Consider the following 23,627-nt stretch of genomic DNA (forward strand, 5'->3'; position numbering starts at 1 on the left):
TAATTGCATTCAAATTTTGTGTCAAGCATCCCTCTTACTTAAATCAGCTTACCCATTTAAAAGTTTAAAACTACTTCTACCTAGGACTGTGCATGGATCGAGTAATCAACTCATCTGACCATGTCGAGTTGGGTGTGTCAACACTCAAAACTGGCTAAGATCTAGCCAAAACCGGTGAGGATGGGTAGTGATAGTTGTTGATCTGACCACAACATGTGCACAAGGCAATGACGATCATATATATAGATAGAATGAGAGACAAAAGGCAACACTCACGTCTAGCTATATCGAGTCAACAAAGCAATAAGAGATAGCAGTATGAAAGCCCAATTAATAACCAAAAAATAGTAATAATTATAATTAATAAATAAATAAAGAACTCTCCTTACATCATATTACACAGAAAACTATTTATACAACAAATATTAGCCAAAAAAAAAAAAATGCGGCTAACATCACAAACTACAATTTGTAGTAGTTGGAAACCAAGTGAAAAAATATTACACAAATGAAAGCCTAATAAATAACAAAAGCAGCCTAATGTAGTGTAACTAGTAATAGACTAGTGCAAATACCCATCCTACTACAGTGAATGAAAAATTGAAAAAATAAGAGAAAAGAATTAGACCAGACTGACCAAATAAATAGCCTGGGCAGAAAAAAATAAAATAAAATGATTAATATAATTACACGTTGAGCTGGACCAACGGAATATATGCAAAGGTTTTGTGGCACATCAACTTTGGATGTTCCAAGAGTAGTAGCCCATGGAAGAGAAAAGATTGCTGGCAGAAAAGTACAACCACTTGATATCATTCTGAGCGTTGTAATAAGAATGTAAAGCCCGAGTTTTCGCGAATAAGAGGTGGAGGATCAATATCAGGAACTTCAATATGTTGCATTGACTTGGAAATGTCATCCACAGTAAATGGAATGCTGCATTTTGAACACAAGCAGTTTCGGTATTAGCTATACACGGAAGGCATTCAAGATGTGATACTAAAAGCATGCAGTTGGAAGTTTTTACCTAGAGTCGTCATCCAATAAGAAAGAACTGCTGACAGCATTGTTTGAGTCCTCGGTCATCATAATTCTCATACTTGAAATAACCTGCACATGGTGAAATTTTGAGTGGGAGTTCAACAGAAATGAACCTGCGACAGCTTGATAAATCCTTTATGGAAACAAATTGAATGATAACCTTACAAGGGACTGTATAAAAACAGCAATTGCAGAAATGAGTTCAAAATGTAACCACAAAACATAGACATATTGGGTTTAATAATTTTTCTTGAGAAAAGATTATGAGATAGAAAAACTGATTAAGAGTATTCAAAATTTCTTTTATTTGGAACTAATTCCAAACACTCTTTTATCAGCGTTTTTTTAGCAAAGAGCCTATGAAGGTAAATGAAGGCTGACAACTCCTAACCAACTAAAAGTTTAGTACACAACTTACATCAGTAGATACACTGTGAGTACCATATTTGTCATCCCAGTACATTGTACTGATCCTGTATAATTGCTGTATGCTAAGCACCTGCAAGAGGATGGGACAAAAAAATTAGAAAGACAGGAGGAGGGATAGAGGGAGGAGAAGAAGGGTTAAAGACTCACTGGACATAGATCATTTGTTATTTCTTTCAAGGTCTTTTTGGGCTTCTGATGTATGACCTGATATTGCAGGAAAAAATGAAAAGGAAAAGACTAATAAGACACATTTAAGAATAGATACCTCAATAGGAATGGAAAATGAGATAAATGAATCAAACCAGGAAGCCAACTGCTTGTCGGATGTGCTTCATCTCATCCCAAGCCAAACCTACAAACTGCATGCAAATAAGGTAATAAATAAAGTCTACCAAAAGAGAGGCATGGAGAAAGAATCCAAGAGATTGATCCATGGCTAGTACCTCCTCGGTCGCATCATGACACCACTGTTCCAATTCAGCCAACCCTGCCTTCAAGTATTCCCCATTGCTGAATGAACAACATTCACGCCGCAAGAGAAGGCTGCAAAAAAGAAATTTAAATTGTCAGGGAATATACCTTAATATACTCTATAATCAAAATATGTTGTAGGATTCTAGAAACCTTAAGTGATACTTTTACCTGTTAAATAACTGAACGTTGATGAAAGAAAATATCTGAGCGAATAATTTGCAAACTAGGAATGAAGGGACCTGTATTGTCACAATATTGAAGAGAGTTAGCCATGTAAAGAACAAAAACAATGACCCCATCTCATTGTACTTGGAAGCTCCACTTACATGGTTGGCCCTCATGATCTTCAAGTAGTTATCAATGCATTTCACAATGCTTTGCCAGTGAGCAATCAGAGCTTGTTGAGCTGCAGCATTGGCTTGAGCACGTCCCTTCACTAAACTAGCTCGGGATGTCCTAGGTGCCTGTGTCACAATTGATGAAGAAAAAAAAATTTTGATTTAGAGCATGGATATAGCTGGCTCCTATAACTACATATGCCACCAAGACCATGGGCCACCTGAAATATTTGTAAAACAGACATACACATGTATGCACACTATTTTATCCTAGTACTCATACACACTTATCAAGAAGACATGCACCATAATACAAGCAAATGTACATCAAATTATCAACCAGGAATTTGCACATGTTAGTTTTGGTCAGACTAGATGCACAACTGTTGGGATGGCTCAGGCCTCGGACATGGTTAGATTATTACCCATTTTGACTTAGATAAGCACAGAGGAAACTTGATCAATTTGTTTATTAGAAACATAATCCCTTAAACTAGAAAAGGGGGTAGGGCAGGCGGGGGGAAGTTGCATTAAAAAGCGGGTAAGAAGCAGTATCTATGTACAGATGCATCACTTGAAATTCACTAGAAATTTGTACATGTCTCATCTCTTACTCATTATGCCCGAGATTAAGGTTATAGTAGGAAAAATATTCAATGCTTTTACATAGAAATCATAAATATGAGAAAGGTGCACTCGTCGGCAGATGCATTGTTGTCAGAAGTAAAAAATATATATTTTACAATTATAAAATCTCCAAAAAACTAATATATGGAAGTAAAAAGATATGGTAATAAAAAATGGGAAAAGAAGATAAACATAGCAGTTACCTGGATACAAAATCCAAGCAATGGGGAGATCTCTTTTTTTAAATTATCTCTTATCATTCCATATATTTTTTCAAGGAAGGCTGTGAGTTGCTGTTTAAAAAGCAAAGCTGGATATTTGGCTTCAACTTGCCGTAGTTCATCCAGGCCACCAAGAATCCGACTATTAAGAAATGAGAACCCAGCACTTTGTGGAGATGCTCGAAGCCCCTATAAATTGGAATTGTTAAAAAAAAATAAAATCAAACTACATGATAGTACCAAAAATAAAATGTCTCTTTCATTACTTGAGACATCCTCCCAAATAGAGAAGTTGATGCTGATCTTCGCCGTTGTGGAGTTAAGTTTGCTGCTCCAGTTGCCTTCAATGTGCGTTGGAGGAGTAACAGCAACGTGGATGAATTTGATAGCCAATAAGCTAATACGTCATTGTTATCCTGGACCTTCAGTGAGTGGCATAATGACATCAAACACAAATTAATTTATGAGTTTCTTCGCTGCTCCAGCAAAAAAAATCCGGAGCTATAAAATAAGTTCATTCATTGAAACAGATTCAATGCTAAATGGCCGATCTGATTGTTCTTTTGCACAAACATAAATAATATATGATGAAACCCATACAGGTACCATTCCAACTAAAACAGAAGCTAAGCCATACCTCTAGTGCCAAGCCTACTGTTTGAATGATACGGTCAAAAATATTGGTTCTTTCAACCTCAAAAGACCGCCATTGGAGAAGGCATTTGTATATTAGACAAGCAGAAACAGGTTTGCCCCCAGAAAAACCTAGATCTTGTGAAATACACTTTATTAGCAGGTCCTGGTTCTCCTGCACCCAGAAAGAATACAGCAAATGAGAAAAGACCTTAGCCAGTGTTGGTTCAGCCAAATACAGTAAACTAAGAAGTATGGGAAGTAGAAACCCAAAATGGAATATCAAGATGTTTTTGAGGTTTAAATTTGTTTCACAAGTTTCTTACAACCACTTACCTGCTGCTTTTCATTTAGAGATTTCTGTGGCTTTTCCTCCACTTCAGTGGCTTCCCGTGAGTTAGGTACAGTGACAATTGAATCCTGAGACATTAAGAAGATGATGGGAACACATATATATTGCTTTCCTCGATTTGATATACACAAAGCAAATAAATCATCTTACCGAGGGTTTCCTTATTTCTCCATTTTGAACATTGCCATTCTCAGGAGTCCTCTACAATTAATTGACAACTTAAAAAAATTTCCATGAACTTATGTGGTTCAGATAAATTAATTATTTTTCACACCAAAATACCTGAATGATTGTTGTCTTTGGTCTTGCAGATAAAACTTTCCCTTTTGGTGATATTGGTAGGGCTTGTTGTCGCATTACCTGATTCTCTGATTGTAAATTAGTGAGCTTCTCCTCAAGCCTGGATCAGAGGTGGAAGAAAAGTTTCAAAACACTTCAATATTTTACACATCTTGACTGACTCTTATTTATCCATGCCTTCCTTTATATGTTGAAGCTTCTGATCCCACTTTAATATTAATATTCCAATAAGAAATTGAAAGCATAATGAAAACACTTCCATATTGTGCATATACATTAAGAACAAAGAACAGGAGTAATTACTAGAATATGGACAAAAGGCCTCAGAGTCTGCAGGCATTTAATGTGCAATTAGCAACAGGGTTGGGATAACTTCCAAAATTATTACAAACCTTTGCACTGAATCTTGAAGCTGATCCACTTTCTTCCCTGCATCTTCAAGCTTCCTATTCAATTCCCCATTTTTAGCTTGCTCAACAGCATAAGCCTGTTTGGTCCTTTCTGCAATCTGTGTTTCTGATTGCAACAAGGCCTGTACAAATGTCAAATTCATCATATGGCGTCCCCATGAACTCAACCTGTGGTTCTGATGAATTAACAATTACTTTTCTGAAATATTAGTATCAGTTAGACTGCAGTACAAAAAGTGCCCTGTGTATAAAGTGTATAACTTACTTTTAAAGGTTTCACAAACACCACATGGCATTTTGAATTCAAAAATTCAACTTCCCAGATTATAATACCTCTCCTGAATGAAGTAACCATAACAAAGATGCAGTTTCTCTAGAGTGTGTCTTGGAACCCAACACTTTTTATGTCCTATAGAGTAGGGCTAAAGAATATTTAAAAGAGAATGTTCAAGCAAGCAGTAATTATTATCCTACAACCAAGTATTTATACCTTCAATCTTTCAACTTCAGCTGTCAATGACTCAACCCTTTGTGTATCTTGTATTATAACAGGAGTCTCCTTGATGACAGCAGGTGCTTCTTCAATAGCTTTTCTGGCTGCCTCTCGTTCTTTAATGATCATGGAGCTTGCTTCTTCTACTTGTACTTGCATTGCATGCAATGCTTCTTGTAGCTTGGCAGTTTCGCGTGCTTTTGCCTCCTCAAGATCAGTCTGTATTGACAGCAAACAAAGTAAACTCAGATCCATCCTCGACTCTGAATTAGAAGAATAAAAATATATATTTTAATAGATGGAAAAATAAGAATCCCTACCCTTAATCGCTTTTCTAATTGCAGGCGCCATGTAAGTTCTTCCACACGCTTCTCTAATTTGTCTTTTGCTTCTTTAAGTGCCCCAGTTTCCCTTGCGGCCTATATTAATTTATAGGATATGTCAGCACTTGCTATAATTCTTTATACATAACAACCACGTCATAAACTTTCATCAAGTTGATCAAAAATGAAAGATACAAAAATATTTTAAAAAGAATTTTAAACCATTTTGAGCATTCTGAGCTCTCTTCTAGCGACTCGGCATCTCCAGCCACACTGAGAAACAATAGCTGCCTTCTGAAGACTCATATAATAAGAATAAGCTTGGTGGCAGCGCCAATTTGCCTGTAACCCACAGATATATAAGAATCTAGAAGAAAATTTTGAATTTTCCATACTTCAGAAGTCAAAGAATTGGCGTTTGAAAATGCTCAAGGGAAACCAATTTAACAATGTTATCTTGAGTGGTAAATTGCATTAACACCCAAATAACAATAATAATATGTATACCTAAAAGATCATATCACTGAACAATGATGATACCTGAATAATGATGGCAGCTTTAGTTTTCTTCCGTAATCTGAATTCATTGCGTGCTGTCATTGCTCTTAAGCCTGTCTGCAATTTGATTGCCGATGAAAGTACCGTTTGGTGGGATTTCCTGGCACTGTATCGCCTGAAATTCTTCTGAATCTTCAGGGCTGCAGCTTCCCGTCTCAACTGCTGATACTGTTTACGAGCCATTTTACCTAAAAAAAAAGCGAGAAAAGGACAGAAGAGTTCAGTCCAAGTGATTTGGTTAGTGACCAATATGATTATTTGATTGAGCTTTGAAAAACACCCAATTTTCAGAAACTGCCTTCTCAAACATTTTGCCTTTCTTTCTGATTTGGATCTTATTCATATGTAAAGAAATCACGTATCTCACTATTATATTGACATGCATGACAGATTGTCAGACGTTTTCATCAGTCTCTCATAATTCCAGCAATGGCAACACTTCTCATGCCATGAGACAAAAATCTGAATTTAGCTAGCAACATTAACACATTCTTTTCAACTCTTCCTGCTTTTAACAAAATCACATATGTTGCAAATCTCATGCATTTTAATATGTTCTCAAGTTTCATACATTCTGTAATAGAAAACAAAATAAAATAAAAATTGAGCATGACATTTCCTTATTTCCTACTGACAAAGTGCAGAGATTTGGAGACAATAGAAAACGATACCTCGCCAATGGGATTGCGTCTGAATAGCAGCTTTGCGCAATGAGATGAACTCTTTACGGGCAATGTACGTACGAATTTGCCGTTGGATAGTTCTAGCAGCATTTCCAAGTACCTCTGCTCTTCTAGCATCCAACTCAGCCATCTGACCCGCTCTGAGGAAAACCTTTGCTTTGCCTATCTGCCAGTTCACATTGCAGTGAATAATTATTATATACAGGGACAAAGAAAATGCATATAATATCCTGAAAAGGAAATAGAATCAAGTCAAACAACCATAAAAGCAGCATGGTCAGGGACGAGAAGTTGAACATAAAAACTTGAATCACCTGATATCCTTTCAATCCCTTCCTATCAAGAATCATTTGGCAAGCCATTTTATCATCATAACTGAAAAGAAATGGAGAAAGCACCATTAAGTAACATTTGAGAGCTATATCAACTTAAGTGGTAAGTACTACAAAAAGCAAGTTCACAAAAGAAAAGAAAAAATCCAAAATTCTGTGTAAAAAGATTAATTATTACATACTTTCCTTCCAGAACTTCTGGAGCCAGAACACCAAAACGATTAAGAAACTCATAAAATGTGCGTCTGGTAGGATATCCAGCACAACTTATCCTGATGGCCTCAAGAACACCCTAGATGACAAAAAAAATTCAGATCATATGAAAACAAAAGTATACAAGTTTTGATGAGGAAAAAAAAAAAACAAAGGTACATTTTGACAAAATCATACTCACACCACAGCGTAATTGTTGAATGATATTAGAATTCTCCAAAATAGCAGGTTTCAGGACATTATTTGGCTTCACACATCTGATGTAATGAGGTTCTGTGGCACTCAAGGTCTCCATCAACGATTGAAGTTGTAGCTGCCAATTACCATAATTGATTCATTAAATCATTTCTCATATTCTGTAATCAAAATTATAAGTAATATTCATATTGAACACTGGTAAAATTGTCAAACGCAGAGCATATTAGTCCACAAAAAAACAATGAACCTTGTAAAATCACCATATATACCATTACTAACAGTATCAAAATGCCACTGAAGAGCTATTGAAAAAAGAAAAAGCTTGACCTTTAGGTCTATTAAATTACCGATTGTCATAAAAATTTAAGCTATTGGGATATAGTAAATTTAATCATTTAACATTCCTCCTTACGTGTGGGCCAAAACTACCTTTTAATAGGCGAAGCCCAACACATGGGAATTTAAATGGGAGGTAGAGTGGAGGAAACAAAGATCGAACTCAAGACCTCTTACTTTGATACCGTGTTAAATTACCAATTATCCCAAAAATTTAAACTATTATGATAAGGTAAATTTAATCATTTAACCACATATTTCGAACAAGGTCTTCTAAAGTAAATTGCAAGCATGTGATGGGCAAAAGAAGACCACGGTATGTCAGCCAACTTGAGGCATAAAAACATAAGACTGACCACAAAGAAATTGAGGGGATTTGGCGAGGAATATATATATATATATATGGCAATTATTAAAGTGAAATGCAGATGGAATAGAGGTCAATGACATCATGGCATACAACAGTTAAACAAATAATTAGGATGGTTGACAACACTCACCTACACACCCATCATATGTTATTGTTAACCCCATCCAAACAAGAGAAATTGAAAAGGATATGCATGCACTCACCTTGAAGCGTGCTCCAATGGAGGAAAATTTGGATGACTTTGATGATTCTTCTGGAAGTGGGGGAAATAGACCCACCACAAAAGAGCACTTTGAGGCCGTCAATAAAGCTTGATGTTCTGCCACCACATAATCTTTGTTCTTGTCCAGGAACTGATCAGCTTGATAAGTTACCTTTAAAATTGAGAAGATTTCAGAAGCTAGAGAAAATGCCCTAAACCTTCCCAAGGCAAACAGCTAATGTGACAAAACAAAATTGTTTACCTCCCCCGCATAGTGTGATATGGTAAAATTTGTGCGAGAAAGCTTTGGTTTGATAAAGCGCTGGTGATTCTTAAATGTCTGGTACAACTTCTGTGCAAATGTTTCATGTGTTGATTTAGGAAACATACTGCATTCAAGAATCAGATAAATATGAGTAGCAGAGCAGAACAAGAAACTACCACATGTAACAGAATGCAGAGACCAGCCAAATGGAAGAAATGGAATGTAAATATCAGTTAATTATGATCAAGATTGAAATCTAGAATTAAACCACATAAAGCAAGAGCAGCATATTACCAGGCCTCATCAAGTAGCGCAATAATTCCTCCAGGTTTCTGTAAAAGATCAAATTACTCATTTATTAGATAAATGATATACAGTATAATATGGTTATGATATGCACTCAAATATCAATCGACAACATTTTTTTTATTATAAGTAAATACCAAATCACAACATGAATCTATTAATCTAACTACTAAAACAAAAGTCGTTTAAAACAGCCTCAAAATGAGAAACACAAAATTCTAAGTTAAAATATTGTGTAACAGCTAAAAACCTTTTCAATCAGATCAAGCACATCTTGGTTATCGACAAACTCAATGTAGCTCCAATCTATCTCTTCTTTGGTATACTCTTCCTGCTCCATTTTAAACACATGCTGCAAGAGCACAATTAAAAATAACCAAAATCAGCCTATAAGCTATCTCAATAATTAGGACCCAAAACAACTGGTATTGATTAATAACCTGACCTGATTGAAATGCTGTTGCAGCTTTTCATTTGTGAAATTGATGCAGAACTGCTCAAAACTGTTTTATAAGAAGATGTCAGCACAAAACTAATGAAATATTGTTTGTAGTTTTGCACTGTTCTGTCTTTCTTTTCTTTTGCTTCTTGTTGTAGATGTTAGGGTGGAGGGGAGGGGCACGATGTCATTGGAGCAAACTTCATAACTTTTTGTAAAATTATACAAAAACGCATGTGATGCATAGTATCCACTCTCTGCCTCTAAAGAAATGAAATTTATCTTGCTCCAGTGAAATCAAAAGATTGTAATAGCATACCTATTGCACTTAAAACTTTCAAAACCATAGATATCAAGGACTCCAATTATTGACTTTGAGTTTGGATCCTGTCCAATAGAAATGTTAATTTTTTCCACAAGCCTGTCAAAACAAGCAGTAAATCAAAATATTATCAAATACAAAAATAAGAAGACTATAATACAAACCAGGGAGAAAATAAAAGGTCTAATGAGCCCCTTACCAGTCAAACAAGCGAGAATATATTGTCTTGGCTAATGCATCTCTGCTAGCAATTGCATTTTCAGGGTCAAGAGTTCTTGTAATAATTTCTTCAGGTGTCACCATTACACGTTTAATTAGAGCATCTTCCAAGCTCTGGGCATCACACCTGTAAAATGATTATGATTAACAGTGAAACATGACACTTTTGAATAGATTTCAAAACAAGATTCAGAGATGCACTTCTAATGTGAACAAGTAAAAGAAACACACCTAAGAAGTTCTGCGGTCATATTAAGATGGAATCTAGACTTTTCATCCTTAATGACTGAGGAATCTATTTCCTTCCCTTTGGCAAAATTAATATTACCAAGGTGAAGAATTGCAGCTACAACCCTGAATATTGCCTCCTGAAAAGATTATATAATGATGAGAAATCTGGTTGAACCTTCATAAAGAACATGCATCGTCTAAAGTTGCAGAAAGGCAACCTGTTCTTCCTCATTAATTCCAACAATTTCCATAGCCCTTCTGGTTGCAAGATATTCATGAGCATCATTTACGCCATCCAGCTCATAGCAATTTGATTGATTTAAATAATGGAAAGTTTTCGGACTCCCCAACTTATATTTCTCAATGTCCTACAAATATTTGAAAACAAAAGGTAAAAATAAAAATTTTGAAATGGAACTTATACTTAGAGATAACACTAACAATAGTTGAACTTGCTTGATTTAAAAGATAAATATAGAGAAAAAAATTGACAAGCAGAATAGTGTAAAATACCTCAGGTGGTGCAGCACAAAGGAGGTAAAAGCAATGGTAATTTCTTTCAGGAACAGAAATCTGGCAAACACGAGACCTTTCGAGCAGATACGTTCTAATTGCTGCCCCAGATATCCTCCCATTCTTGTCGAATTGGATTTCAACAAATTTACCAAAACGACTACATGGTAATGTCACGATGACATGAAACAGACATTACAATGAGAACTTCAAAAAGAGATATCTCAAAATAAGCATGGTTAAGAAATATATGCAGTCTGTATAATCAAAATGAAGAAGAAATGAAACTATAAAGCATAAAATGAATTTCCATATGATTAATACACACCTTGAGTTGTTGTTCCGAACTGTTTTGGCATTACCAAAGGCCTCAAGAACTGGGTTGGACTGTAATATTAAAAAAAATTAAATTAAATTAAATCAATGAGGATATAAACCTTGTTTTAACTTGGTTCTTGAGATAATATGTTGAGTATATGCTCATATAGGGAACTTTGAAATCCAGAAATAGAATGCAACTAATAATAACTTCATCATACATTCATACCTCCAGAACTTGCTGTTCAACTGTTCGTCCTTCTACTCCAGATCGCCCACCTAAGTGTGCAAGATATCTCATGAGCATCTTTGTTGTCTCAGTTTTACCAGCACCACTTTCTCCACTAACCAAAATTGAATTGCTTTTTCCTTCATTAATCATTGCCCTGTTATCTTAAACAGCATGTCAAATAAGAAACTACCCCACAGGTAAACAAAAAAGTAGTGACATCCAGAAGGCGAATCTAAATTAACCTGTATGCAACATCTGCAACTGCAAAGACGTGAGGACTCAGCTCCCCAAGAGCAGCTCCTTTGTATTGTTCCATCATGTGTGTGTCATACAGATGAGGCAATAGTTGAAATGGATTAATTGCTATCAGGATATTTCCTGTGTATGTCTGAGAAAGGTAATTTCAAGTATTACATCTAAAAATTATTTCTAAACAATTGCTTCAGCATATTAACAAGTCCCAAGGAAAGATAAAAAGTAACATAGCTCACATAGATTTCATTAAGTTCATATCTAGTGGCCAAGTTTTGCAGAACTCCAGGTTCGTGCAAATAGGAAAGCTTTGTCATGTCATCTACCCCTCCAGGAGGAGCTTCAGTATCCTTTGGAAACACTTTTGATATACTTGTAATGACCTGCACCAGTCATCAACTTGATTAGAACCAGATTTACATGCAAGAGAAACACAGAAAAACTTTAGGTGCTGATTACCTAAAAGTTGCACTTTCTTTTAGACAAATTGACTGAACTATAGATAAATTAAAGATACATGGGAGAATTATATACTAATACGTTCAATTTCTTACTACTGAACAGAAAGGCTAGGTCTATTTGGACAAACCATTAGCATTAGTTCAAGAAGAGTCTTTGGTATAAATAGGAGTTCTTCTATGTTTGGCTTAGGAACAAATTTATTGTATTTATGAAAATGCAGGAGTTATTCTCATGTTTGTTGTAGAACACTTCTTTTTTTTTTTTTGATAAGTAAGAAAAAATATATTCAAAAGACTACTAGATGCAAATTAGTACCAACATAACAAGAGTACAAAAAAGATGGAAAAGCAAAAACATAAAAAGACATTAATTACAAAGAAAGAGAGCTAAGGAATAGAGGAAGAGAGTCACTAGATGTGAGTCCCCAAGCTCTAGCCCAATCAAACAGGAAACCAGAAAAGAGAGCATGCATTTGGTCCTCAGATCTATCCAAATCCTCAAACATCCTCCAATTGTTTTCCTTCCAAATACACCACATCAAACACAACAGAACTAAGTTCCAAATGTAAGATGAATGCTTCCCCAACCAATTCCACCAACTAAATAGAAACTCTGACACCGAACGTGAGGAGACCCATGAAATCCCAAAAATCCTAAAGACAAAGTACCACAGCTGATAAGCCTTTCCACAATGTAACAACAAATGATCCACTGTCTCACCACAGCAATGACACATAATGCACCAGTCAACAAAATCAAAGCCTCTAAGCCGCAAGTTATCGTCCGTGAGGATCCTATCCCATGTGGCTGTCCAAACAAAGAAAGAGACACGCCGGGGAGCCTTAACCTTCCAAATACCTTCCCATGGAAAAACAACGAAAGAAGAGCCGTATAACTTATGATAATATGAGCGAATAGTAGAATCCCTGTTTTTTGTCAACTTCCATCTTAAACGATCACCATCAATCTCTGAAGGTAAATTGGCTGCCAAGAATCGAAAGAAATCATCCACCACATCTGCCTCCCAGTCATTAGGACCTCGATTGAAATTAACATCCCAAGTTCTCCCATCCCCTGCTCCTTGACATATCAAAGATGATTCTACGGACGCCTCTCTGTTTGCAGCAAAATTGTACAAGACTAGAAAAGCCAATTGGAGAGAAAGGTCTCCACACCACCTATCTATCCAAAATTTCACTCTATCCCCCACCCCAACCTTATATTGGACATTTTTGTTGAAAACTCCCCAACCCTTCCGGATACTTCTCCACAAACCACAACCATGAGCCCCCCTTCCCAACTTAGAGGTCCACCCCCTACATTCTTCCCCAAATTTCAAAGTTACCACCCTCCTCCAAAGCCTATTCTCCTCGATCCCAAAACGCCAAAGCCACTTTCCTAGCAAGGCTTTATTGAAAGTGGTCAATTTCCTAATACCCAGGCCACCATTAGCAATAGGCATACACACCTTATCCCATCCCAATAAATGAGTCTTAGGGTCTCCCCACAGGAAATCCTTTTGGAGCTTCTCAATTTTGTTTGCCACATGTGTAGGGATGGTGAATAGAGATAAAAAATATGTGGGAAGGCTAGATAGAGATCTTCATTTAGTATTGTACAAAATGTTATATGATATGGCAAAACTTGCAACATGTTCTGTTATCAATTTTTAATTGTGTTGTTACCATCACATTATTTTACAAGTCTTTGATAGGAAGATGGCAAGCTAATATGAACTGACTCTTCACATGATTGTGCAGCTCTGATCACCATATCAATAGGGTTTTTCCCCCTTTAGATTGTTGTCTACAGTGACACTCTAATGACCTTGATTCTGGATAGGCAAACAATAATCTTTCTTTCTTTGCTTCATAGTTTACACCATGCTCATGCTTAACCTCTTGTTTCATCTATAATTAATTCTGCTGTTAATCTTAGATTAGATTATATGGTTGAAAGCTCCCAATATACTCAACATAACTTCTGTAATAAATCATTGAAAACCCCTTTACTTGAACCTGTATTTTCCTATATTTTTAGAAGAATTTCGAAATTCTCCAAAAAATTGTGTTTAGATGAGGAATTTTGAGGTGAAATTTTACTCAAAGTTGTAACTTGATAGTTCCCAATATTGGTTTCCTTTGTTTGTGTTAACAAGAAAGGTAACCCAAAAATCCTGTAGAATTTTGAACTTGGAATCAAGTATCCAAATCCCAAGTTCAAATTCCATAGGGAATGTGTCATTTGATGATCATATGGTATCATAATTGGCAGTGGTGACGATTGTGGTGGTGGTAGTGGCAATGCCGATGAGTGCTAGTTGTGGCAATGGTGATGGCCATGACACTAGCAGATGATGGTAGTGGTACCAGCAATGGCAGTGGCAACAACTGTTAGGGATTGTATTGCAATTGTATTCTAATGAGAAGGAGGGAAATCAGTTAGTGACAGTTAGTGGCAGTTATTGATAGCTGTGAGTTGGTTGTGACAATTGGCTAGCGGTTACTATATCAATCAGTTAGAGTAGGGGGTTAGGGAATTGCTAGGTGATGTATAAAGAGGGCATTACTGATTGAATGAAGATTAAGCAATCAGAATGTTCTAAATTCAATTCCAATTCTTTTCTTCCTTTTCTCTCTCTCTCTCTTTCTCTCTTGGAGGACCAGCTGACCTCCAATACAGCTAGATACATACATTTCTTGATTTCCACACTTAACAATTGGTATCAGAGCAGTGATTCGGCAACAACAATGGGCGTGACCGTTATCCTGATTTATATAGGATTTGTTGCAACAAAGAGGCAAGTGTAGGGGATCTTATGAAGTTCACCAATGGAGTACTCCACTGGGATCTTCAGTTCTGTAGGGAGGTGCATAACCGTGAATTGGAAGCTTTCTGGAGTTTCATCAATTCCATCTATTGCACCCCTGTAAGGGGGATTGGAGAGGATAAGAGATGTTGGCTGCCTTGTAAGAGTAAGGGATTCACGGTCAGTGCTTACTACCATCTTCTAGCTGGCCATAGTGAGCAGTTGTTCCCTTGGAAAAGCATTTGGAAGCAGAAGATCCCCTCTAGAGTGGCTTTCTTTGTATGGACAGCAGCCTTGGGGAAATGTCTGACTATTGACAACTTAAGGAAAAGAAAGATTTGCATTTTGGACTGGTGTTTCATGTGCAAGTGTAATAGTGAAACTATTGACCATCTAGAGTTTCATCAATTCCATCTATTGCACCCCTGTAAGGGGGATTGGAGAGGATAAGAGATGTTGGCTGCCTTGTAAGAGTAAGGGATTCACGGTCAGTGCTTACTACCATCTTCTAGCTGGCCATAGTGAGCAGTTGTTCCCTTGGAAAAGCATTTGGAAGCAGAAGATCCCCTCTAGAGTGGCTTTCTTTGTATGGACAGCAGCCTTGGGGAAATGTCTGACTATTGACAACTTAAGGAAAAGAAAGATTTGCATTTTGGACTGGTGTTTCATGTGCAAGTGTAATAGTGAAACTATTGACCATCTTTTCCTTCATTGCTCGGTTGCTCTAGAGTTGTGGAACATGGTTTTTGGGTTATTTGGAGTTTGTTGGGTTATGCCTTTCTCTGTTGTTGGGCTTTTGGCTTGCTGGCAAGGTCGTTTTGGTCGCCATCGTAATGGAGATCTTTGGATGGTTGCTCCTCATTGTTTGATGTGGTGTATTTGGAAGGAAAGAAATAGTAGGTGTTTTGAAGACAAGGAGCGTTCCATGCCTGATCTCAAGCTTCTTTTTTTTAGAACCTTACTTGATTGGTTTTCTGTGTGGAGAAACCATCCTTTTTCTTCTATTTTGGATTTTCTTGATTTTTGTAATGTTCGTTTTTTATTTGTTCACCTCTGTATACTCCCTGTGTACTTCGGTGTTCCTCTCTTTTTGATTTCAATGAATCTATTACTTATCAAAAAAAAAAAACAACAATGGGCGTGACACAATCCACTGCCACGACCAATGAAGTTATTGCTTCTCTTCGAGCTACTTTAGATCATCATAGTAAAGACATCCGAGAGATTCAGAAGATACGAGAAATCCATACCAGAACCTTTAACGAGATGAATCAACATCCCACGGCTATTTTGTAGAAGTTGAGTTCTGATGATGAACCCAAGGCACGATCATCTCAAGAAAATTCACCCCCAATTCGAAGTTCTTCAGCATTATCTCTTGTGAAACGTGTTAAGCTTGATTTCCCACGCTTTTTAGGTGAAGACCCTGCCAGTTAGGTGTATAAAGCCAAGCAATATTTTGGGTATTACCAAACCCCAAATGCAGAGAGAATGATGATTGCCTCCTTCCATATGGATGAAGAAGCCCTGATCTGGTTCCAAGAAGCATAGGAGGCTGGTGTGTTTTCTGATTGGGAGTCATTGGTGCATGCACTACTCGTGAGGCTGGGTTCTACAGCTTATGATGATCCCATGGAGGTGCTAACAAGGCTAAGGCAAACGTCAACAGTTGCTTTGTATAAGGCAGAGTTCGAAGCTATGTCTAATAGGATCAAAGGCCTTTCTCCATTACACAAGCTAAGTTGCTTTTTTAGTGGCCAAGATTCAAGAGGAATATGTGCTAAGTTGCAAGAGAAATGCGAAGTATCAACAAGAATCTGGTAAGAATTCTATCTTGGGGTTGCGTAAGGGTAATATAATGGTAGAAGCTAAAACTAGGATACCTATTAAGAGAATAACACCCGCACAAATGGAAAAGAGAGAAAAAAGGCCTATGTTAGAATTGTGATGAGAAGTGGGGGCCAACAAGACTAGAAAAGCCAATTGGAGAGAAAGGTCTCCACACCACCTATCTATCCAAAATTTCACTCTATCCCCCACCCCAACCTTATATTGGACATTTTTGTTGAAAACTCCCCAACCCTTCCGGATACTTCTCCACAAACCACAACCATGAGCCCCCCTTCCCAACTTAGAGGTCCACCCCCTACATTCTTCCCCAAATTTCAAAGTTACCACCCTCCTCCAAAGCCTATTCTCCTCGATCCCAAAACGCCAAAGCCACTTTCCTAGCAAGGCTTTATTGAAAGTGGTCAATTTCCTAATACCTAGGCCACCATTAGCAATAGGCATACACACCTTATCCCATCCCAATAAATGAGTCTTAGGGTCTCCCCACAGGAAATCCTTTTGGAGCTTCTCAATTTTGTTTGCCACATGTGTAGGGATGGTGAATAGAGATAAAAAATATGTGGGAAGGCTAGATAGAGATCTTCATTTAGTATTGTACAAAATGTTATATGATATGGCAAAACTTGCAACATGTTCTGTTATCAATTTTTAATTGTGTTGTTACCATCACATTATTTTACAAGTCTTTGATAGGAAGATGGCAAGCTAATATGAACTGACTCTTCACATGATTGTGCAGCTCTGATCACCATATCAATAGGGTTTTTCCCCCTTTAGATTGTTGTCTACAGTGACACTCTAATGACCTTGATTCTGGATAGGCAAACAATAATCTTTCTTTCTTTGCTTCATAGTTTACACCATGCTCATGCTTAACCTCTTGTTTCATCTATAATTAATTCTGCTGTTAATCTTAGATTAGATTATATGGTTGAAAGCTCCCAATATACTCAACATAACTTCTGTAATAAATCATTGAAAACCCCTTTACTTGAACCTGTATTTTCCTATATTTTTAGAAGAATTTCGAAATTCTCCAAAAAATTGTGTTTAGATGAGGAATTTTGAGGTGAAATTTTACTCAAAGTTGTAACTTGATAGTTCCCAATATTGGTTTCCTTTGTTTGTGTTAACAAGAAAGGTAACCCAAAAATCCTGTAGAATTTTGAACTTGGAATCAAGTATCCAAATCCCAAGTTCAAATTCCATAGGGAATGTGTCATTTGATGATCATATGGTATCATAATTGGCAGTGGTGACGATTGTGGTGGTGGTAGTGGCAATGCCGATGAGTGCTAGTTGTGGCAATGGTGATGGCCATGACACTAGCAGATGATGGTAGTGGTACCAGCAATGGCAGTGGCAACAACTGTTAGGGATTGTATTGCAATTGTATTCTAATGAGAAGGAGGGAAATCAGTTAGTGACAGTTAGTGGCAGTTATTGATAGCTGTGAGTTGGTTGTGACAATTGGCTAGCGGTTACTATATCAATCAGTTAGAGTAGGGGGTTAGGGAATTGCTAGGTGATGTATAAAGAGGGCATTACTGATTGAATGAAGATTAAGCAATCAGAATGTTCTAAATTCAATTCCAATTCTTTTCTTCCTTTTCTCTCTCTCTCTCTTTCTCTCTTGGAGGACCAGCTGACCTCCAATACAGCTAGATACATACATTTCTTGATTTCCACACTTAACAATTGGTATCAGAGCAGTGATTCGGCAACAACAATGGGCGTGACACAATCCACTGCCACGACCAATGAAGCTATTGCTTCTCTTCGAGCTACTTTAGATCATCATAGTAAAGACATCCGAGAGATTCAGAAGATACGAGAAATCCATACCAGAACCTTTAACGAGATGAATCAACATCCCACGGCTATTTTGTAGAAGTTGAGTTCTGATGATGAACCCAAGGCACGATCATCTCAAGAAAATTCACCCCCAATTCGAAGTTCTTCAGCGTTATCTCTTGTGAAACGTGTTAAGCTTGATTTCCCACACTTTTTAGGTGAAGACCCTGCCAGTTAGGTGTATAAAGCCAAGCAATATTTTGGGTATTACCAAACCCCAAATGCAGAGAGAATGATGATTGCCTCCTTCCATATGGATCAAGAAGCCCTGATCTGGTTCCAAGAAGCATAGGAGGCTGGTGTGTTTTCTGATTGGGAGTCATTGGTGCATGCACTACTTGTGAGGCTGGGTTCTACAGCTTATGATGATCCTATGGAGGTGCTAACAAGGCTAATGCAAACGTCAACAGTTGCTTTGTATAAGGCAGAGTTCGAAGCTATGTCTAATAGGATCAAAGGCCTTTCTCCATTACACAAGCTAAGTTGCTTTTTTAGTGGCCAAGATTCAAGAGGAATATGTGCTAAGTTGCAAGAGAAATGCGAAGTATCAACAAGAATCTGGTAAGAATTCTATCTTGGGGTTGCGTAAGGGTAATATAATGGTAGAAGCTAAAACTAGGATACCTATTAAGAGAATAACACCCGCACAAATGGAAAAGAGAGAAAAAAGGCCTATGTTAGAATTGTGATGAGAAGTGGGGGCCCAGGCATAAATGCAAGAATGTAAAATTGTTTCTTTTAGAAGAGATTGAAATGGTTCAAGGTTTACAATCTATGATGCAAATTACTGAGTTAGAAGAGGATGTGGATAGTGATGTTGTTACCAAGATTGCTGAGAACAATCTGACCAATCAAGAAGAGGATATTGAGATCACTTTGTATGCTTTAATAGGTACCCCTACACCTAGTACTGTGACAGTTAAGGATAAAATCAATGGTAGTGGGTTAGTGATACTTGTCGACACTAGTAGTACTCATAACTTCATTGATGCATCATTGGTTTCTAGTTTACAACTAAGAGTTGATGCTACAAAAATCTTGGAAGTTAAGGTGACCAATGGTTCTATTGTGAAGACTCATGGGTTCTGTAGTAAGGTACTAGTGTGTGTTCAAGGAGTGGAGTTTTGTATCCAATTCCATGTATTGGCATTAGGGGGTTGTGATGCAATGTTGGGTACTCAATGGCTGAGCACTCTTGGAGAGATACAATGGAATTTCCAACTCTTAACTATGAGTTTTTACTATAGGAGTCAGTAAGTCTTGTTGCAGGGTTTGAGACCATCTTCAAGGTCCTCTCTAATGGATTGTGATCAATTCTTTAAAACTCCAGTAAGGAAAGGATTTTTACTACAAATTTCTATTGCAGAAGGCGATGTGACAACAGCCAAGGTGCCTACAGCAGTAAAATCATTAGTGCAAGAGTTTAACCATGTCTTTGAGACTCCAAGGGGTTTGCCTCCTCTTAATGGACATGAACATCAGAGTAATCTTAAGGAGGGCACTCAACCAATTTGCCAAAGGCCTTAAAGATATCCATTTTATCAAAAGAATGAGATTGAGAAGATTGTGAAGGAATTGTTGTTTGTTGGTTCAATTAGGAACAGTTGCAGCCCCTTTGCTTCTCTTGTCTTGCTGGTGATGAAGGCAAATGGATCATGGAGGATGTGTATTGACTATAGGGCATTAAACAGCAACACTGTTAAGGACAAGTTTCCCATTCCTATCATTGATGAATTGCTAGATGAGTTGAATGGAGCTGTTATTTTTTTCCAAACTTGACTTAAGGTCTAGATACCATCAGATTAAAATGAACGAAAAGGACATACCCAAGACAGCTTTCAGGGCACATGAAGGCCATTATGAGTTCTTAGTTACATCGTTTTGCTTGACCAATGCCCCATCAACTTTCCAATCCTTGATGAATCAGGTATTCAAGCCCTTTCTAAGGAGGTTTGTGTTAGTCTTATTTGATGATATACTGATATATAGAAAATCACTGCCTAATCATATCCTCCACCTTATAACTGTTTTGGAGATTTTAGCTGCTAATAAATTGTATGCCAAAAAATCTAAATGCGCGTTTGCTTGTAAAGAAGTGGAGTACTTGGGACATGTGATCGCTAGTGAAGGAGTACACACTGACCCTAAAAAGACTGCTGATACACAGCAGTGCCTAAGGATATTAAGTCCTTGAGAGGGTAATTAGGTCTCACAGGGTATTACAGAAAATTTGTCAAGGGGTATGGCCAGATTGCAGCTCCTCTGACAGCCTTGTTGAAGAAGGATTCATTCTCTTGGTCAGATGAGGCTGAGTTGGCTTTTCAGCAGCTCAAGACAGCTATAGTTCAACCACCTATGTTGGCTTTTCCTAATTTTGAAAATCCATTTGTTGTGGAGTGTGATGCTTCAGGGAGAGGGTTGGGTGCAGTTTTGATGCAGCAAGGCAGACCTATAGCCTTTCACAGTCAAGCTCTCAAGGGTAAAAATTTAGCCTTGCCTACATATGAGAAGGAATTGTTAGCTCTAGTCACTACCGTCAAGAGGTGGAGGGCATACTTGGTGGGAAGACCTTTTGTTGTCAAGACTGATCAGCAGAGCCTAAAGTATTTGTAGGAACAGAAAATTGGCACCCCAGCTCAGCAAAAGTGGTTTACTAAATTGTTAAGGTATGCTTTTATAGTAGAATATAAGAAGGGGAAGGATAATTTTGGCGGCTGATGCAGTGTCTAGGAAGATTGAAACCGAAGATTGTGTCCTTGATGGTGACTTAAGTTCTCAGGATGGGGTTTTGTTTGCAATTGTATTCTAGTGAGAAGGAGGGAAATCAGTTGGTGACAATTAGTGGCAGTTATTGATAACTGTGAGTTGGTTGTGACAGTTGGCTAGTGGTTACTGTATCAATCAGTTAGAGCAGGGGATTAGGGAATTGCTGAGTGATATATAAAGAGGGCATTACTAATTGAATGAAGATTAAGCAATAAGAATGTTTTAAATTCAGTTCCAATTCTTTTCTTCCTTCTCTCTCTCTCTCTCTCTCTCTCTCTCTCTCTCTCTCTCTATGTTGGAGGACCAGCTGACCTCGAATACAGCTAGATACATACATTTCTTGATTTCCACACTTAACAACAACATTGACAATGATAATGAAGGTGGTAGTAGTGGTGGTGGTGGCGGCAGTGGCATTAGTATGAAGAGTAGTAATTGTACCATCATCATTGTAACTACTAAAAGAGTCTAATTTCTTAATTTCAAGATCTACCAAACCAAACAATGCAAAATTAAATCGATAGACTTGAAATTCCCATCATTTTGAAAATTCCAATAATTTATCAAATCCAAATACAAGGTAAAATATTTTCAGAAAGAAGGATAAATACATACAAAACCTATAATGCTCATTTATGTCACAAGTCACAAATGTTCTCAATAATTCCATTTGCATACAGAAGTGGTAGATTTAAGGGACAGGTCCATTCATACAAAAATAACCAAGTAAAGGAGCACTTACTTTTTTTCCATTGGTGGTTTTGACATGAACCTCCTGGCCATTGATTCGAATAACTTCCCCATCCAACCATGCCAAAACTGGATCTTCGACCCATACATGAGAACCCACAACTATGTTAACCAGTGATGCCTACAAATAGCAAGGACGCAGAAAAAAACATCAAAGTTAGAATGAAGTCCAGAAATGCATTAAAGACTTACAAGTTCATCGTGAAAATGATGTTTACATCAAAACTTAAGACTATGACAGAGCACAAAACAGCAATATCAATATCCATAACAGAATGTTATAAAAAAAATAGAGAGCATAAGATACATTGCTACTAAGACATAAGAATTGAATAGAGCATTAATTACATCAAATATTCATGAGTAAGCATGCAATCTAGATCAAAGTCTTGATGAAACTATCTAGTTCTGTAAAGACAAGAAGTAACCTTAGCCAGTACCTATAGCCAAAAATACACTTACTGATTCAGAAACCTCCTAATATCCAAGCAATTGTAACCTTTTTGATGAAATTAAAACCAACATTTAAATTTAATTAAAAGTATCTGTTTTTAATAAGATATTGTCACTATAATTCTCAAGTATCACAATTTGTTGCCTTCAGAGTAGAGAATTATGGGGAAAAAAAAAAGAACACAAACACAAACCCCAATTCCTTAAATTTGAATAATAAAAAATAAAACAAATTCCAACCAAAATTAAATTTCTTCAAACAAACAAGTTAAAACACACATACACACAAGGTAAGCCCATAACAGATAGCAAAAGACAATAAAACTTCAACCAGTAAACCTACAAATAAGAGAGAGAGAGAGAGAGAGAGAGAGAGAGAGAGAGAGCAGCTTGGAATGAATAAAAGAGAATTTATCTCGAGAAAAACAAAACAAAACTACACAGAACACAGAAAATGATAAGAGATAACTTAAAGAAAAGTTGAATTCTATTGAAATTCAGTACTTTTTTTTTTCTATTGAAAGAGAAAACTTATTCATGGACAATTGCACATAACAAATTGGTACCTTAAAGAAAATCAAGAACAAACCCAGTTCCTCAAAATTTAGAAACAAACAAATAAAGTCACCCCCAACTCAAAATTCAAAACACATGGTAAAAAACCCAGCAAGAACAAGTCACACAAAACAAACCCTCAACAGGCAAGCACAGCAACAAATACAAAAGGAGAGAGAGAGAGAGAGAGAGAGCAATGAAGTAAACAAACAAAAACAGAGGTGGCAAGCTTTGAAGATTTACCATTCCAGAACAAATTCCACTATTTGCACTTCAACTCAGCAACCCCAGCACATCAAATAAGAAGCCTCAATCAAATAGCTTTTCATTTCAAACAAAACACCCACCAATTCCTTCCCTCTCAAACCCACCTCTCTCTCTCTCTCTCTAAACTTTGGTTCAGTTCACTGTTCCTTTCTCTCTCTAAGCTTTGGTCCCTCCCTCCCTCTCTCTCTCTCTCTCTCTCTCTCTAACTTCAAAGTTTTAATTTTTTTTGT

The 23,627-nt window shown here is 37.1% G+C and overlaps 1 protein-coding gene across 2 annotated transcripts; it reads right to left on the reverse strand.

Annotated features, from left to right (window-relative positions):
* Positions 1 to 330: 330 nt before the first annotated feature.
* Positions 331 to 23,598, reverse strand: LOC111993413 (myosin-17). 2 transcript variants are annotated; one of them, XM_065770508.1, is made up of 39 exons: positions 23,374 to 23,597; positions 22,115 to 22,243; positions 11,870 to 12,013; positions 11,621 to 11,766; positions 11,376 to 11,532; positions 11,157 to 11,215; positions 10,829 to 10,988; positions 10,534 to 10,683; positions 10,316 to 10,452; positions 10,065 to 10,211; positions 9,863 to 9,964; positions 9,550 to 9,607; positions 9,355 to 9,456; positions 9,093 to 9,130; positions 8,796 to 8,922; positions 8,535 to 8,705; positions 7,609 to 7,740; positions 7,397 to 7,506; positions 7,197 to 7,257; positions 6,871 to 7,048; positions 6,182 to 6,387; positions 5,864 to 5,983; positions 5,639 to 5,737; positions 5,316 to 5,537; positions 4,808 to 4,947; positions 4,398 to 4,515; positions 4,266 to 4,316; positions 4,100 to 4,183; positions 3,768 to 3,938; positions 3,397 to 3,552; positions 3,113 to 3,319; positions 2,271 to 2,408; positions 2,113 to 2,183; positions 1,914 to 2,013; positions 1,773 to 1,829; positions 1,618 to 1,674; positions 1,460 to 1,540; positions 1,028 to 1,110; positions 331 to 936 (listed from the first exon to the last, which is right to left on the reverse strand). In XM_065770508.1, exons 1-39 carry the CDS (start codon positions 23,374 to 23,376, stop codon positions 813 to 815), a joined length of 4,596 nt encoding a protein of 1,531 aa, XP_065626580.1. In that variant the 5' UTR covers positions 23,377 to 23,597; the 3' UTR covers positions 331 to 812. The 2 variants fall into 2 exon arrangements, with proteins under 2 accessions (XP_065626580.1, XP_065626581.1); XM_065770509.1 differs by lacking the exon at positions 4,266 to 4,316 and having other exon boundaries at positions 23,374 to 23,598.
* Positions 23,599 to 23,627: the final 29 nt, after the last annotated feature.

The sequence above is a fragment of the Quercus suber genome, unplaced genomic scaffold, assembly GCF_002906115.3.
Source record: "Quercus suber isolate HL8 unplaced genomic scaffold, Cork oak 2.0 scaffold_32, whole genome shotgun sequence".
NCBI classification, from domain to species: Eukaryota; Viridiplantae; Streptophyta; class Magnoliopsida; order Fagales; family Fagaceae; genus Quercus; species Quercus suber.

Excerpts from the sequence above, each read along its gene's own strand:
- LOC111993413 (XM_065770508.1), bottom strand. Across the intron at positions 11,533-11,620 it reads GTTGCAGATGTTGCATACAG|GGCAATGATTAATGAAGGAA; the intron begins GTTAATTTAGAT and ends TTAAGATAACAG. Across the intron at positions 4,317-4,397 it reads CAAAGACAACAATCATTCAG|AGGACTCCTGAGAATGGCAA; the intron begins GTATTTTGGTGT and ends AATTAATTGTAG.